We start from the raw sequence: 18,114 nt of genomic DNA, 5'->3' as shown, positions 1-18,114 counted from the left end.
CTATCGGAGCGGCATAACTCTAGGATTCAATTATGAAGCTCAGCGTGTCGCTCCTGCGCTCCTACAAGTTCCTACCTATATATACATATATATGTATATATGTCTTAACATACACCACGTGATACAGATATACTCGATATACCGACAGTTCCATAATAATCGCGTCCCAGGATTCCTTGTATTCGTACCGAATAATCCACGGAGCCCAGCAGTCAAAGATTATATACATTAATTGCACGTAAAACCACGACTCGGCGAACTCGTAAAAGGCTGATTGAGAAGCCGCGAGAAATTCACGATGACATAATTAGAAATATGCATTGTTGATTTATATGCGTTTCACGAGACTCCGACTGGCGGATCCCACTGTAATCTCGCAGTCACGTTGTGCACGTGCAGCGCGTGCATCCATGCGAGGAACGGCGCTCGCCTCTCGTGTAGTAGAGCTCAAGTTTATTATAATGGCGTTATATATCGCGTAGCTCGTTAGGCACGTATGCCTGGTATGAGGAAACGGGAAAACTTGAGGCCATAAACTATTTGGCCAGTCCTCCTAAATCAGCCTCGTTCGCATTGGCCAGCGCAGGAGCGCGCGAAATTTCGAAAATCTCTCAACGTCCCAGGACGCTCCGTGGCGTCCGTCGTGGAAGCCACGTTGGCTTGGCTTCGTTTCGTGTATATGCGTATATACATAGGCGCCTCGAGGAGGCGCATACTCCAGGCCTGAGTAACGAGTCTCCCTGTGCTCCTCTACGTGGGTTCTGTAACGCCGCGTATGCCTGTATCGTCGTTCACGTCGGCGTTACGTCTAGCGATGCGTCGATCGATATATACATATATATATATATGTCCACGCACGCGAAAAATTCAATGAACTATTTAATTTAGAGTAAAGAAAAAATATATTAACAATTTAATCCATAAAGTTCACTAAATCATAAATACATAGTGGTCTGAGGTTTTAATCAATTCTTTTTTTTTTGTTGTTCCGGTCGTCCCGCCTGTTCCTCGTATGAATATTTATCTTGGGTAATAGCATCGCTAGACAATCGCGGCTTAACGAGTATTAACGATCTATCTACCAATCGACTTTGCTATTGTTAAATCGCTGAACCGCATGGGTGCACCCTTGTCCGTGATATTAGCCGTCAGCTGTTCTATGCGGGTACGCAGAGTCAGAGCGAGCGAGGTATATCGATATATAAAGTAGAGCGAGTGAGATAATGGCAAAGTACGTTGCGGAGACGAGAGACAGGCACACGTCTATATACACGTATACGATGCTATCGTGAATTTGCGCGTAATTGGGCCACTTAATGCAGCAAGAAGTCGCCGCTCGGACGTATTCGTTATATGCAAAGAATTCCCGGCATTATAATGAGTACGCGGCTTAAAGGCAGCGCCGTTCGCGTTGCTTCGTTATTTCCTTTAATTACGAGGAACCCTGTATAAGCGAGTCCTCGCAGTGTCTATCGTCATCCTAGGTAATGTATAGTATATATGTCTATATATTGTAGATTATGCTATATTAATATATCGCCTATTCGTATTGCTCGTGGATTATCCGAACCACGTGTTTACCGTCCGGTCGAATTCCTCTTTAATTACTTACCCCCTCTCTCTCTCTCTAACCTCCTTACGCTGCTAATTTCTCCTTTCTCTCCCTCTCTCTCTCTTTCACTACCACGCGTCTCTCCCTCGACTCTCACGCGATTCTACGCTATAGATGGTCCGGTAGTGGGTAACAGTACGAACTCCTTGGGAGAATTAACGGGGGCCAGGGCCGTCCCGTGTATTAGGAGATTACGTTCCACGCTATTACCGTAACCCAGTTATTCAGGTAGGCGAGCACCTGTACCCGATTACTAAGCCTATACGGACAACCGTGTACGTATACACATGCTCGCGCTTACCGTGCACGAAAGTTATGCAACGAAAGTCAATGTCCTCTCTCTTCGTTGTGGGTCCAAGCGATCGCGTATCCTTAACCGTGGGGAAGTCAGAAATATATATTCGTTGATTGTTTGGCGTTGCTTAGCAACCCCGATCGGGCGTCTTGCACGTGCACGTGCACCTATAGCTAAGCAATATGCACTAGGTAGATTGGCAGATGTACGTCTGTACGTCGAGGTACCTTAGAACCATCCTGGAATATACCGGATGGCGTCAGGTATTTCCGGAATAAAATCTTTTACCGGTCGCGTATATATAGAGCTGCGCTCGGTATTTAAGTCCTCGTAAAACACGAAATTTCCTGGCTTTATTACTGAAAATCGTGGCCGCTCCTTCTCGATTTATGGACGGACCGTGGATAATTCTATCGGCCGTTTAGATCGTACTACCGCCCGATTACGATCCTACATTGCCAGTAACACGCCATCGCAGTCTCTTCGTTGCTCTTCGCGCACTCGTTTCGCTTTATGGAATTTATTTAATACCACGTTGCTGCACTCATATACGTGACACGTATTTCGTGCATCCCTGCTCGCTCCTATACGATTCTTCGTGCCTCGTGGATTTCATTATTCTCGAGGTTATCGTTAACGAGCGGTTCTTGGGACTCTGAGTACTCGTGAGCGGATCGGTACACGAGAAAATGTATATCAACGCGAGGTGACTCGGGCAGCGAATGGGCAGGGCCTGGTAAACGAACGATTTCACGTAAAGTATATCTATATATAGTAACTTTAACACGGGTTTCCATTCCCTGAAGGCGTTTCTTGAGGTGTTCATTTACTAGTGAATTTACCCTACTTAGCTAGGCGAGATAATGACTTTTATGAGTATTTGATGATTTTTTTTTTTGAAACTTGACAAATTTTATTAATACTCTTTACCGAGTAAATATGTCGGGTGTATGCGTTACCTCGTAGCGCGGTGGTCATATCGTATAACGAAGAGTAAACGAAATAATGTCAACTATGCTGACGAAACGCGCAGCTCCGCAGCGCGACGTTTTTTTCTTTCCGGGGCAAAAATATCGTCGCGTTCGGATTTTCGTAAGAAATTCCACTGTCTGATTCTCAAAAGTTTTTGATAATGCTTACAAAGGGGCTGGGACACGCGTCTCGATCGACGGAGAGACGCGACTCTAAAAATACGAACTGTCTCGTGGTCTGTCTTTTAATGCCTTTGAATTTTCCCGCTTTGACATTCCGACCAATCGATCTCCCTCGTCGCACATGTAAATCTGTTAATGACGTTCGCTCGCGTTGTCGCTGATCACGTCGACGTTCCTTTTCTTACGTAAGCTTTTCATGGCGGGCTTACGGGTCGTTGGTTCGTTCCTACGTTCGTGCCGTGTGTCACCGTATGGCGCGCGGAAACACCAGTCGGACGGCATTCCTTAGTGATTTGCGGAGGTTTTCGGTAAACGTTCGACACCGTGCGCTCCCGCTGTTTACGTCTGCTGCTCGTTACGGCGAGATGGTATTCGCGCTTGAAAATTCGTCATTACCGCGTACATTCATAAAGTCGATTCAGCCAAACAGGCGTGAAGCAGATGCAATCTGTCTTTACGGCAAACAGTGAATAACCACGAAGAAAAGTTCTGTGTGCGCAGACATCGCGGTTAATAATTATCTGAACAATGATAAATAAGACTTTTATTTTTAATTTCATGGTCATGTTTCGTTTTTACATTCCACCTCGTCACTCCTACCAAGCACTTCTGCTTGGCGCGACGTTCCAACTGACATGTACAAGTTTGGATGAAGATTTTCATTATTTTCTTTGAAGATCAATCTGAACAGTCCGGAGCCGAGTAATCCGAAGAGTATACATACGATAAATCCAAGAGGACAGTACCACATGTACGATATCCGGTAGAGGTAAAAGTACGTGGAGTCGCCCGTGCTTCTGCAAGTTAATCAATAGATACGTTATTGATTAAATAAGTGAACAAATATTATTATATATAGATTTACTCATTTATTCGTCTTTCTCTTACTGGGCACGTTCGAAATTAGCTGTTGCACCATCCGATACGTATGTTTCGTTACATCCAGCTGTCGACACTGGCAACCTCGGCGGGGACGGCTTTGGCTGACCGAATCCTATCCACATTGAAAATGCCAGTCCTATTAACAGTCCGGTAACGGCACCCCTTTGCGTAGCGTAACGCGTGCACATTCCAAGCGTGAAGAGACCAAGGACGGGTCCTCCGACGACGGCGAAGATCGTGAGGGCCGCTTGGAGAACGCCGCCAAGATATTGAGCGAAGAAGGCCATCGTTATGCAGAGCAGCCCAACGACAATGGCGATGATCTTGCTCGCGAGTGTCGAGACGTTCGAGGAAATTTCACTGCCCCTGAAATTGGGTAAAGAAATTAAAAAAAAAAAAAAAATTGTTTTCTCGCGCCAATGGACCACCGCGTCCGAAATATCGGCGCTTTGACCAATAACCATCTCCTCGTCGTGGAAGCGTATGACGAGGACAAAGTAAATCTGGCAAATCTGCCAGTTCGCGTGGTCGGACCGCGCACGTGAATGAGTGCGGGAATAGCGATTTACGTAAATTGAGTTCAATAAGGATCGATTCGATCGCAACGAGTAAGTCCGTATCGCGGCTCCGTATGCGCGATGGGATCGTAAAGCGTTGAGAGGATCGGGAAATAAAGGTGCTCACCTCATTTTGCAAAGTGGCTTCGCGTAATCCTCGAGCACAACTACGGCCAGAGAATTGAGCGTGGCCGAAACGGTACTGAGACCAGCGCTGAATATACCGGCAATAAAGAGACCAGGTATACCCGGATACCGGGAAAGAGTATCCATCACGAAAAGCGGCATTAGCTGGTCGTTGGAAGTGATCCTACCGGAAGACAGCGGGTCGCAGTCCTTGTACCTGGCGTAGATGGCCAATCCGGAGAAGCAGCTGACGAGAGACATGACGGAGGCCAAGGGCCAGCTCCACCATATAGCCTTCTGAGCGGATCTTAAATTTCTACAATAATAAATAAACCAATCGTAACCCACAGCGAGATTGCTGAACGACAACCGATGCTGCTTGAGAAATATAAAATTTTCAAAAACAGTCCGCTAGCTGTTGTCCCTATTATGCAACGTGTAAGCATAGTACATTGTCACAGTGTCCGATACGAGTCAATAAACGTACATAGCCACTTACTTGACAGTGAGCATTCGCTGAACTTGAACTTGATTAGCGCCGAATAACGATAGATAAGTGAAGAATCCACCGATGACTAAACTCCACCAGGTGTGACGTACGGTGGGATCTAAGGAAAGGCTGTTAGCCGCGTGTGAAATTAACGATTCGGCCGCTAATCGTTTAACGGGATATAAAAATTGTCTACCTGGTAAATTCAACGCGAGATCCATCGTAAGCCGTGTCCCAGATCCGATCGAGACCTCCTGCGTGAATCGCTGCTGTAACGATGATAGTCAGCACCGCGACTAGCATCAGTAAGCTCTGAAAGACATCAGTTACGAGGACCGCCTTGATTCCACCCAAGGTCGAGTAAAACGTGCAGATCAAACCAATCCCAAGGATACTGGCTGTGCTCGAGAGTCCCGTGGTGGCTTCGAGTGCCAGTGCAGGCGCATAGAGCACCACGCCGGTGTAGAGAAGGAGCTGAGTGAAGAAAGCAAGACTGGCAGCGAGACGGGCGACGCTGCCAAAACGTAGCTGAAGGTACTGGAGAAGCACAATTAATCATTAATGTCCATTATCGATCTATCAGGCCCTTCTGCCCGTGCCACGTGTCCCTGCAACGATACTCACCTCGAACGCGCTGGTCGCCTGCAGCTTGAAGAAGACCGGTAGGTACAGGTGGGCCACGACGGGTGTCGCGAGTCCGTAGCCAATGTTGACCACGGCGTACTGAGTACCGTAAACGTAATTTTCGGAACTCACGCCGAGCAGGCTGATCGCCGAGAGGTAGGACGCCATCAGAGCTATAGCGACTGTCGTCACGCTCATTGATCTATTCGCCGCGAAGTATTCCTGTGGTAGTTCGGTCAGAGAAATACTCCGTGTAAATATTCTTCCCGGTAATAAGGTGGATAAGAGATCAGCGACAAAGCCAATACAAACGTATTGGAGGATCGATGCATGGGCACGTGCACTTTTCCTGGGCCGATAATTACCTCGGTTGTTCTTTGCCTTCCACCCGTAATTCGGTAATAGACACCAATGCCGGAACTGACGAGCAACATCATGACGATCACCACGTAATCCGCGATCACCAGTGTCGACGACATTTCTTCGATCCTTTTCTTTTTTTCTCCCTTAACCCCGCGACAGACTCTTAATTGAGATCTCCAATTTTTCATGGGATTTCTTTGAGGAACCGCCTGCCGTGCGGCTATCGACACTTTTTCTCTCTACCGTACTCTATAGGCACTCTGACGATGTTTATATCAGACTGTCGAGCGGATCGCGGCGAACGGACGACTGAGCTTCTCGTTTGTTAGAATCGGCCGATCTTTATCAGGCTCGATCGTTTTATTGTCGGTACTTGACTTTTGATAAGGATACCGCGCGAAGCTACGCTTCTTGTAATCTTACGACGATAGGTATCTGCTTCACGGTAACGCATACACGTACGCTCGATTTATGTGACTTTTACTTGGCAATGTTTTTCAGTGCAATTTTAAGCGTCTAGACGACAATTGTAAAACCACGTGTCCTACTCTTTGTGTACTGTATATTGATTGTACAGCTCGGTGCTGTTTTCAAATTTTAACGTCAATCTCTTTGATTTTATAATGCTTCACGGAATAACGTGTCGGTCGTGTATTCTCGTAAAGATTAGTTATCAATTTTTCTGCCTAGTTTCTTCTTATCGTTAACGAGGGACGAGTAGGATGTTTACATAAATTTTATGATGCTTAATAATTTCCTGCTTTTCAATGCGTTACACGCTAATGGAATTGAAACTATCCTCGGTTAATGGTAGAATTGACATTCTTCTATTCCATCCATACCTAATGCGTCCAATGCATTCGCGCCCATAGAAAATGACGCGCGGGATGGTCGCGTTACATAGATACGCGCTCAGCGCTTCCGCGTTCTCGCGCGCCACCCACTCCCGGCTATACTCGGAACGCTTACCGATTATCGTAGAAATAAATTCCGAACTTCGACGCTCCGGCTCTACGTGGCTCTCGTCCTCTGGCCATCGAGAACATTAGAAGAGAATGCTGGGAATGCGTGAGTCGCCGTGGCGAGGCACGAATTATTTCAACGGAACGCGGCGATCGAGAACTCTCGGGCCATTCTCTGAAACGACCATTTGCCCACTATCCAGTTAGGTAGTAAGCCAGTGCCTAAGCACCTACGGCTGCAGTGCCAGCTGGTCGGGATGCTTAGAAATGTTTTTCATAAAATGAATAGTTTTTTTAAAAAATTCCACAAATTTGACTCACGCACTGTATATCTGTATTATCATTACGGGTTATAACCTCGTAGTCTGGCTATAGCTTCTACGTGTGTACCAGGTGTACGTTATACGTTGCCCTGGGATATGATTTTGACGTCGCGACGCTCGCCGTCGTTAGAGCAACACACGGCGTCCCTGGAAATTAATTGTTTCCTGTGTACGTACGATCTACGATTATGCAAAGCGGCCGCTGCTAATCATCGAGCGACGTTGCAAATAATTTGCACGGCGAGACAGGCCGACTGGAATTGACGACTTGCTCGACTGGACTCAATTCGATCTATGGACAAGTCATACTTGAATTCAACTTGATTCTATATATAAGCACTGCAATTGGGGGAAGAGAAGAAAATTTTTGTACAAACATTGTCGATGACGATACAACCAAACAATGATGACTGTTCTTCGTGTCACGTAGAACATTCTTGTTTCTGTTTTATCGGGTCTTTACGAACGCAAAGAGTCAATTAGAATAGAATTTTCTATGTAGATAATTCATAATAGAGTTCTCTGCCATCTTTGTTGTCACTTCTTTTTTTTTTTTTTTTATTGCGTTAGTGTTGCTTCGTGTCAATGTCTTTCTGTGTACACGTGTCTGCTAACTACTTTGCATACAATACAATTTGGACGCATTTCCAATTGTAATATCGATGAATTGTTGAATTATGTTATTCGGTATATATATATATATATATATATATATATATATATATATATATATACATACTGTATACCTATATCTCCTATGTCGGCGCCGGGTCGGCCATAACCAAGTTGGCATCGCATTATCAGGCAGCTATGCGGTAGTTAGCATAACTTAGCATTAACATAAATATAAGGACTTATTGTTATGCAAATGTGGGGTGGGGTGGGGTGGGGGGTGGATATAAGCCTGTGGGAATGCACTGATGCAGGAGAGGGTAGAGAAGATACTGAGGACGGTGGCGAGAATAGTGGAGGTTAGCTTCTTGATGATGATGATTATGATGACGATGATGATGATGACGACCGTAATGACGGTAATGACGATAATGAGATTGATATGGGTACTGGATATAATGACCTACGTGGTACACCTGATAACCCACCTCACACCCACGTTTTCATCTGTATTGGTTAATTAAACTCGTTCATTGTGGATAGATACGAATACAATTTATTAGCCACTTGGTAGCCGATACCAGCGGCGAGATAGACGTAAATATAAATAATCCTATATCGCGATCGCCCGGTTGGCAAGATGACGGGTTTGAAAAATCACCGTGTTACCAACGCGTTTCATACTTTACATACCGAGAAAAGCCGTCTACCATATTCAAATTGGATTCCACGCTCGGAATGGTACTGAATGCTGTTAAAGTAGACCTAAATGACTATACTTCATGGTTTCCGCTATATCCAACGACCACTCCCTCCGTGTCATTGAATAATGCATATATACGTAGGCTATGTTTTTAGGGAATTTACTACCGATCTTACGAATAGATTGATCTGACGTATACAAGTACCTTTAGCCGTATTGTATTAACACCGGGAGAATTTATCGTTGTTAAATAAATCATCGCGGCTTCAGTCGTTCGACCAACCTGCAATTTCGATCTGTCTTACGAGACGATGGAGAATTTACAAAGATTCGAGATGCATACGTCAAGCCTGATTTCTTAATTAATTAGGCAGCCGGGTAGATCGAGATCATTTGATTTGCTAATTTCTTCTAATTAACGTGTAACAGCGACTACGTGACCCAGGGGAAAATTCAGTTGACGGGTTCGCCCCCGTCGACCCTCTCATTATTATTATTTTTTTTGAATAAAAAACATTAGGAATATAGGGTAACGCAGGGCTATAGAGAAAGATCCAGCTGCGTTCCTAACTCTGATTTATAGAGTCTGATGATTTTACAGTTCACATGTATTTTTCATATTTCTTAGAGATATCGAATTGGATCATTAACCATCTCTTCGTGATCTTGACGAACTCTTGTACACCAACGCAAGTTGACCCATTGACCCTTAACCTACGCGAGTTCCTATCTCTGTAGACAGTGTCGGAATAGAAGGCGAAATACTGTACTGGCTTTATAGAGATATAGATATAGTAAGATCGTTTCGCTACTACAGGCAGGTAACTAGATTTGCCCTGGCAGGATCGACGAACAAGACGAAGTGGCGAGAGTGGGTAGACCTGGTTACTCACGCTTTTGGAATGTAGTTCACATTGTTTATATTCCGCCTCCTACGTGCGTTTATACTTAACGCTTGGGTAACCGATAACGTTGCCTTCCGATCAGACATTAGGTAATCTTCCCTCCCCTCCCTTTCTCCTGCAATACGATCTTCCTTCTTCGTTCATACATACATCTGAAGCACACGAGAGATATAGGCTAAGTGGATTGAACGAGTACCGTTTTACCTGAAGTAAAAAAAAAAAAAAAGAATGAAATCCTCACCGATACACATAATTGCACTCGTGCCTGTCTAGGGTACGCATTATGCATAACTGCTATCTAATGACGATATATTGACCCTCGAGCGTAATATATGCATTGGTCCAGGTAGATGGATCTGCCAGGAACTCCGAGCGAGCATACTACTCTGTTATACCTATAGGGTATCCCGAAGGATGTGGGCGTAGAGTTGCGGGAATTCTTTGGTGCTTTTTTTTTTCAAATTTTTTTTTTTCTTTTTATTTTCTCAAAGATTCATCGATCATTTCTTCGATAACTTTTGTGTGTATTCTTTTTTTTTTTTTACTTCACCACTTACAACGGTACAAGACGCTGCCGTCTTATCGGTGTATCATGGCCAATGATTGTTTCAGGGTTGTTATTATATTTCGACAATTTACGGTTCAACTCGTGCCCACGTTCTTAATAGCGCGAGTCCTAGCGCGGATGCAAATAGAGTAATGCCGGCAGCGATTCTGTGATTTACCGCGGTTCGCAAGGAGCCCGGAGGATTCAACACACGTTTCCAACCCACTCGCGGGGATCCTCGGAAATGCCACTGTGATTTGTGCGCCCGGTTAAAGTTGCCATTTGCATACCTCTTGCCGCATTGTTACTGCTCTCGCTTGCCAAGGCCTTTGTCATCTTCAGCGTTACGCTATCGTAACGAGGGGATGATCTGTGGCTTGTGTGCACAGTAGATTCTATGGTATATTCCGTATAACCACGTTACAATCTTTCTTCTATATCCAACATCCTGAACCCTTCGTGTAACCTACATGTGTCACGGGGTAGTTCTTCGTGGTTAGTGCCAACCTAACCACGATCTATCCTATGGAATAGATTGGTATGTGTCTTTTGTTGAGTGAAAAAACGACCACGTTGACTTCCGGATAGAGTCGGGTCACGCGACCTGCCTTCATATACCAGATACCTCGTGATATGGTCATATGCATAGGTTGGTAGCTGGCTGGATTATCTATGGAAAAGTCTCCTTTGAAAGTTTATGAAAAATCGTACCCTCTGCGCGCACTCCCTGCGTGCCTTTTTCTGGAACGTCGAGCCGCTGTAATTTATCAGGCCACTCCGAGAGTCCCTGCGCCTGGTTGGCCTAGGGCTAACACACCCTGGCCTTCCGAGAGGCATGATAATTGCTCGTGAAACGAGCAGAAAGAGATTGTTCAGTTCAGGTCGAGCCTTTTCTACGGAACTCTGCAAATACACGCGCGATTTATAGCTTACGTATTTGTCCTTTTTCTTTTTTTTTTAATTCTTTCTTTTCGTCTAATTTCCCTCTCTCTTTCCCTCTCCGGAACGTCGGTCTCCTCAGTGGTAATTTAAGGTTGTGTTTCGAAGTCTCTGCGGGATCGCGGATTCTCTCGGCGCCATCGTTAGCGCATTTCTCGTGACTTATTTTATTATTGTATTACGATGAACTCCGTGCTCCTCAGCTAACTCGGGACGTATATACCTTTATTGATAGATAAGTATGACGGGTGAATGAGTCGATGGTTAACTTACCACACAGTTACCACTTATTTATTTAAGCGTTAATTATACATACGCTCTACGTTATTCTTATGTCAATACAGACATGTATGTATACTTGCGTACTTGTCGCCTCATACGCCATAGATATCGCTTAATTGCTAGGCAACGGTTTGTTTGAATTCGTGTATATATATATATATTCCTATTAAAATCCTACGTACGTATACATAAATATTCAAACTTGAACGAATCGATCGCTGTGTAAAAACTCGAGTAAATATATGTATTTAGCGTTGCTACGATCGGTTACGCCGTAATCCACTGAACTCTGCCTAATGCCGAATAAAAGACACTTCCGGTACGCGACCGGTTAGTCAAGCAAGCGGCATAACTTCCTATCACAACGTATAATGGACCCTAGTCGCGTTCTAGACAGTGTGAAAATAACAACGGCAATAAATGCTACAGTCACTCAGGTATATCCAATGAAATCTAGATACCCGTGTATGAGGTAGAAGTAATTCAAGACAAAAAGACAATTCTTGCTGATTAAATTCTTTCCCAATCCCTGCAATTGCAATGACCTTTTCTTTCTAGTCCCGTTTCCTAATAAACGATCGTTCGAGCACGGCCCAAAGAAACCTACGTGAACCTGGCGCCCGACTTAAAAATATTATAATTTTCAATACGCGATTCGATTGTACCCCGTTTCTACCTGTTTGTACCACTTTAATTTTCGTTTGTACCTCAAAGATTTGGAAATTACAGGGGGGTCAAAAAACCGCTAGCACCCAACTTGGAGTAATTTAAATTCTGTTTGCAGGGATGAATTTAGAATCGTTACCCGTTTGTACCACCGTTAGTTTCGTTTGTACCCCAATGGGTAAGGAGATACAGGATTTTCAAAATTGACTAAGGGGTAACTCCGGCATTTTTTGAGCTGGCTCAAATCTGCGAAGGGTTGCTGGTTTAGAATGCAAATGAAGGTAAAGTAAAGTTAATGATCCTTCTTGACTTGGTTGATTTGAAAATGTAAGTAAAAAAGTAAGTCGGGTGCCAGGTTCACGTAGGTCTCAAAGAAAGGTACCCTCGAAGTGCCCTGATTAAGAAAATAGTAATTTGACTATATAATATATTTTTTGTATTTCCAGTGAGGACGCTGGGCGTAGCGGCGACGACATGAAGCATGCAGCATGCGTGGTAGCGGTGTCACGGCTGCGCGGTCCTGCCTTCAACCCCTGGTGTCCGCCAGCCGCTACCTCGCCGTACACGCCCTCCCAGGTGATCCTCTCTACTTCGTCGTCGAGGTAAGAACGATTTACCGAGAGATCAATTAATTCGTATTTAATTTATTCACATGATTTTTCTATAGGGAAAGTCCATAGGTCGGCAGTAACGTGCACTTCATAATCTCGCACTGGCCGCCTCTTGTCTCGTGAACGTTAACGTGTAATTCACATGAACTTAGATCCCAATCACTATTGACGATTCGAATATTCGATGCCTGGAGAAACCTTATAGAATTGATCCAGAATTGATCCTTTATAGAATAGATATCGATCCACGCATATATATCACGGGTAGGCGTACACGTAGAAGCGAGGTCGAAGCTTTGCTCTTCCGGAGAATTCTTATTGACGCGTCTAAAATCGTCACTGTTTCATGGAAATATTTTCGCGGCTTGACGTATCTCTTTTCTCTCTCTCTCTCTCTCTCTCTCTCTCTCTCTCTCGGCAACCGAATAGAGCACAATGAGATACTGTTTGAGGGAGATGCTGTATATACGAGAAAGACAGAGAGAGATAGAGAGGCTCTGGTGCGACGCAGCACGCATGATTTATAAATGTCAGATTAGCATTGCGCGCCGTCGTGAATGCCACGTGGGTACCAGCTGCTGGGCATAGATGCCTCCACGTATCCCTCCTGTTAATCTCTCTCTCTCTCTCTCTCTCTCTTTCATTTTTTTTCGCTCTCCTTCTCTCTCTCTCTCTCTCCCAATGTACTCCACTCTCGCAATCCTTCACACATTACACGGCGCATGACACACTTGACACTCGCGTCCGATGGATTACCGTCGCGCCATAATCTACCACGCCATTGCCTCGCTGAAACTAACTCGCGATCCGCATCCACGTCTAAGCGATCCGCCGCAGAATTGTTTAAGAGCTTATTGTTGCGCTGATATTCGTTTTTTTTTTTCTTTCTTTCTTTCTTCCTACCCTGGATATATCTTTTCTTTTTCATTGCACGCGATCGCGCGAGAAGAGTCCAAGAGCCTGGGCGATTATTTATATATATATATATATATATACACACGCGTATCTGGCCGTAACTCCGAGAGTGATGCTCGGATCTGGAATAAGTCTCTAATTGCCCTGGATAACGAACTCATTAGCGTGAGGCTTCTCGATTTCCATAGTCGAAGAGGAAATGACGGTACTCGAGAGAGACGAGCGAGACCATACGTATATGCACGGAGGACCATCTCTTCTCCGGTACTTCCCATGAGGTGCCGGATGTACCCGGAGTTCACGCACCGTACTACCTTCTCTCTGTGTATATACAGATATGCAGGTCTATACATTGCGTTCAAGATACTTACCCTGGGTTTTTAGTACCTGGTTCCCAGGATGATGCGCGAGACCTTAAAGATACTCGGTACTCACCTTAATCGATCTTTAATTTGATCTTCTCATAGCACTCCACGTGGTCCGCGTCTGACTTGAAGTTAGTCAGGGTTACTTTATATCTGGAGTATCTGCCGGTATGGTTACTTTGTATTTGTATTATGTATGCACAAGGTGCATCGACGTAAGTCAGTCGCTCAGTCATAAGTTAGTCAGCTCGCTGTTAACAGTCCTCGGACACGTGGATCGTGCCGATGACGGCAGCGTCATTGCCAAGGCTTCCACAAGTACGGTTGGCTCGTTTGTGCGCGGCGTTCGCCCCGTAGGATCGTTAGAATCACCTATCCCCCCGTGCGATAGGTAGGTTAGGTAGGCTTAAGGCATGTCGGCGGTATAGCGTACATTCTCACACGATAGGATCTACCTAATTATACCGGAGCTCATTTGTACGGACAAATCTGGATTGCCGCTCGGCGAGGAAATTCCTCGTTCTGCCTCGGCTCCTTCTATGCGTCCGCGATGCCTCGTGTTATCCGTGCGTCTATGGACATACGTATATTATTTGTGCCTGCATCGACGAATTGGACGAATTGCGGCAACAGGTATCCGAACGCGGAGGATTCTTAAAGAAATTTTATCTCCCATTGTCATTCATATGCAATTCTGCGTTGGACTGTTGTTATTATTATTTTTTCTTTCTTCTTTCTTCGTCGATCCTTACTTACTCTCGGTACGCCAGTTATCCTCTGTAAAGCATGGGCAATGGTACCGAAAAATATGCGGCTTCTCAGTGCTCGTACACGTAACACTGGAATTCTCTTCTGGTCTTGTACAGACGAAGGGAATAAATTGGATGAACCTTACGGACGGGGCATGGATATAAATGAGAGGAACCGTGGAATGCCGGGATTCCTTCCGATTATAAATCAGGCACGCAGGACTCTCCGAATGGAGATTTTACAGTCGGCCAAGATTTAGCTTAGACAATCCCCGGTAGTGGAATGCGCCGGGCAACGCGATGTATTAAATTCGAGACGATTCGATCGCTCGCCGGTACCACGTGTCGAAGATCGATCTGGGAAATCGACTTTGGATTCCGAAACGGTCATCCCGTATCGTCCGTTGGATTCCTGCCCTTCTCCCCTCTCCCTTCTCTCCTTGTACATCTCCATAAACCATACGTGGAATTTCATTCAATGGAATCCCGCGTGTGTCTCACCGTAAACGACCACGTGACCGATCCGACGTATCGGCTCGCATTTACGTATCTGCTTCGCCGTCCATAAGTCGGAGGCGAAAGCAAAGCAAAGTGCGATTTAAATAATCGTGGGTGTCTCGCGGCTTTTTTTTTTCCTTACATTTTTTTTTTATTTTTCACGCGCAAAACGCAACCCGCGCGCTTCGCATCCAATTTGTAATTCACCGAGCGAACAATGGCTTCGCCTACGGTAGAAAACTTTTCCGTAATTACACGGTACGCGACAGCGTCGCCATTATGACCAGGCGCAACAGACGCGCCAAATTATCAACCTGACGCGGGTCGAACTAGATAGGCATATGGTATAGCTATATCGAAGGTGTGTCTGATATGCGCTGTAGGTCACGAACCGTCTTCGGACGGAGTAGAATGAAAGATATCTAATTTCTTATTCCTCGTGGTGCAATAAGGTCGGTACTACTACCATACATTATTTCGCAATGCGCCACGACCCTGAAGGGCGATCGAGCGCGTCGCAAAATTGCGAGTGAGTCCCGCAAGAAGTGTACCGAGTCTGGTATGTGGTACGCTTTCACCGTTTGCAATATTCATACGTCCACGCACTGTTATTACCTACGTGCGCTTACTTATGCACATAGGCTGTTGAGTCTTCGGTGCGTCGCGACGACTGGACTCCAAGCGTTATACCGTCGTATATATATATATATATATATATATATGTATATAGACAGTCTTCCACCTATGATCTTGCTATAGGTACGTGTGCTCGTTTGGTTATGTTATTGGTGCTTGCAGTGAATTTTTTCCAGAGCATCATGGGAGAGAGAGAGAGAGAGAGAGAGAGAGAGAGAGAGAGAGAGAGAGAGAACAAAAGTGAAACAGAGAAGAGTTATTTGGCAGTGCGGAAATCTTCTGGCATGCGTGACTGAATGCGTGGCCCGCGCGGGCAAGTCTTGTTGTGTAGGCCTTCCGAGTGTTGAGCTAGGTCATGGTTTCCCAGAATTCCATGCGTCGTGTAACTACTCTTAGGTACACGAGCGATATCAAGGGAAGCGCAGCGAACGCGGGGTGTGCTTAGGTGGATATACAAACTCATTGCAGGTGCTAACTCTTAGCGCCCACGTGTGTCCACAGAGAGTGGCCTGGAGACACCCCACCACTCTTGGTAGCACGTGTTAATTACACGTGGCATGTATACCTGGGTTTGCGCCACGTAGAGCTTTTCACTTTCGCTCACCTTACGGACTACGACATTCCAGAAAAATAATGCGCCTGTGCTGTAGACAGCGTCGTTAACTGTTTTTTTTGCAGCTTACTGTTTTTTTTTCTTCTCTTAACAACTTTCTGCCAATAGTTCCGATTGCTGTATCGTGCCATTGCTGTGCTGCGACTGAAACGTATTTCTAATCGTGTTTTAGGCCAAGTCGAGGGTAAAGGAGGTTTACGCGCAGACATGCGTGCTTCTTGGTCAGCAGGGCATGCGAGACTGCGAACTATTTGGTCTGGCTATACTGTCCGGTGAGTAATACGTTTTATTTGTATTTGACAATTTCCCTGTATATTTGTTGCTGCTGTTTTACTTGATTATTTTTACTTTTTTTTTTGGGGGGTAGGGTGGTGGTTATATTTAAGAGATATAATTTACGTACGATTACGATTGAGAAACGCTGTTTATTCTTTGCTCGAGCATTTTATTATGATTCCGTGCTTGTTTTCTCTGTACCTTTTGTTGTTGTTGTGGAATTACGCCACAGTTCTTTTCTGCCATTTTTCCGATGAGGATTTATGACAGGTGTATACCTTGTATTGAGCAAGGTCATGCGAGTCCATTAGGTATCGTGTTTCGTAAATGAGGACAGCGAAATCTTTCTGGTGGTTTTTCATGGAATTCAAGGATCGCGCCGATATCGCGCGGGCTTTCGTTAATCTCGTCGACATTGAGTGCGTTTGGTAATTCGAATTTCGAATGGAATTCGGCTGAGGAGCGTGTAACTTTATGCGGATACGCGAAATCGAGGTACGGACACGTTGAATGCGATTTGCGAAGGGCCGAGCAGGCTGGTTCGTCGCTGGCGAGGAATTCGCGTACCCTGAAATCCAATATTCTTTATCGCTTTCGATGGAAACGGGACGACTCACGTGGCAGGATCAAGGATCCGAATGCGGCGAGGATGTCGGAGGTGCTTAAGGAGTAAAGAGCAGTAGACACGACGCGGTCCTTGTACTTGTAATCACCAGAAATATTGCCATTTGCTGTTGACGGTTCAAGTGCATTCCCGATGTACGTGGGTGCGCGCCAATACTTGATTCGTGTATCGTCTACGTCACAGTAGACGCGCATGCGTAATAGCTACGCGATGAGGTGTACAGGTGGTGGAATGGAAATGGAAGATTACGCGCATAGAACGTAAGAGGGAGAAACGAGGATGTATGTAGGTGAGGACGAGGAAAGAGAATTATTAGGACGGTGGAAAGACGGCAGAGCGAGAGGGACGGAGGGCGCGGGCTCGAAGTTGCATAAACATTAAACGAGTCTGAAACTCTTGACTAATCTTGAGGTCTTTCTGCATACCGCAGTCTTCTCTCCTCGTGGCCGGGTCGTCCCTCGCTCTCAGTCCCACCATGGGTTAAAGCCGGTCCGACTGGTACGTGCCCCCACCCGGACCCTTCCTCGGGCCCCGAGGGACCCCTTCCCACATTCCAGTGGGCCCCATCACGGCGCAACCAAGCTGGCGGGTTTTGAGGCGCGCGAGGCACACGGCACGGCCGAACGAAAAAAGCAGCTGAAAAATCAGAATAAGTACAAAAAGTCAGCTCACACCCCTATATATCGACGGTGCGCCGTGATCGTCCTCTCCCTCCTTCTCCTCTCCTTCTTCTACTTCCTTTCACTTCCATTCGTCTTTCTCGATCCTTTTCCTGGCTCCGCGC

The 18,114-nt window shown here is 45.5% G+C and overlaps 2 protein-coding genes across 4 annotated transcripts in view; one reads left to right on the top strand and one right to left on the bottom strand.

Moving 5' to 3' along the window:
- The window catches only part of LOC107273649 (protein expanded), a 54,732-nt gene that overhangs the window by 17,073 nt on the left and 19,545 nt on the right, over positions 1–18,114 (top strand). For both annotated transcript variants that reach the window (XM_015752065.2, XM_015752064.2), the window contains exons 3-4: positions 12,489–12,644; positions 16,602–16,701. In XM_015752065.2, coding sequence (XP_015607551.1) covers positions 12,531–12,644; positions 16,602–16,701 — 214 coding nt within the window. In that variant the 5' untranslated portion in view covers positions 12,489–12,530. The remainder of the gene's footprint in view (positions 1–12,488; positions 12,645–16,601; positions 16,702–18,114) is intronic.
- LOC107273651 (putative sodium-dependent multivitamin transporter) lies at positions 3,589–6,521 on the bottom strand. Of its 2 annotated transcripts, none has more exons than XM_025090980.1 (7): positions 6,106–6,521; positions 5,741–5,962; positions 5,313–5,590; positions 5,126–5,245; positions 4,628–4,942; positions 3,950–4,309; positions 3,589–3,858 (listed from the first exon to the last, which is right to left on the bottom strand). In XM_025090980.1, the coding sequence occupies exons 1-7, from the start codon at positions 6,289–6,291 to the stop codon at positions 3,624–3,626; spliced, it is 1,716 nt and encodes a 571-aa protein (XP_024946748.1). In that variant the 5' UTR covers positions 6,292–6,521; the 3' UTR covers positions 3,589–3,623. The 2 variants fall into 2 exon arrangements, with proteins under 2 accessions (XP_024946748.1, XP_015607552.1); XM_015752066.2 differs by having other exon boundaries at positions 5,313–5,653; positions 6,106–6,515.

The sequence above is a fragment of the Cephus cinctus genome, unplaced genomic scaffold (assembly GCF_000341935.2).
Source record: "Cephus cinctus unplaced genomic scaffold, Ccin1 Ccin1_scaffold1765, whole genome shotgun sequence".
Classification (NCBI taxonomy): domain Eukaryota; kingdom Metazoa; phylum Arthropoda; class Insecta; order Hymenoptera; family Cephidae; genus Cephus; species Cephus cinctus.
This window is presented reverse-complemented; position numbering and strand designations above follow the sequence as displayed.

Coding starts and splice junctions, on each gene's coding strand:
- LOC107273651 (XM_015752066.2), bottom strand. CDS start 6,291: ATGAAAAATTGGAGATCTCAATTAAGAGTCTGTCGCGGGGTTAAGGGA. Junction 5,963..6,105: donor GAAGGCAAAGAACAACCGAG/GTAATTATCGGC, acceptor GAACTACCACAG/GAATACTTCGCGGCGAATAG. Junction 5,654..5,740: donor AGGCGACCAGCGCGTTCGAG/GTGAGTATCGTT, acceptor GTGCTTCTCCAG/TACCTTCAGCTACGTTTTGG.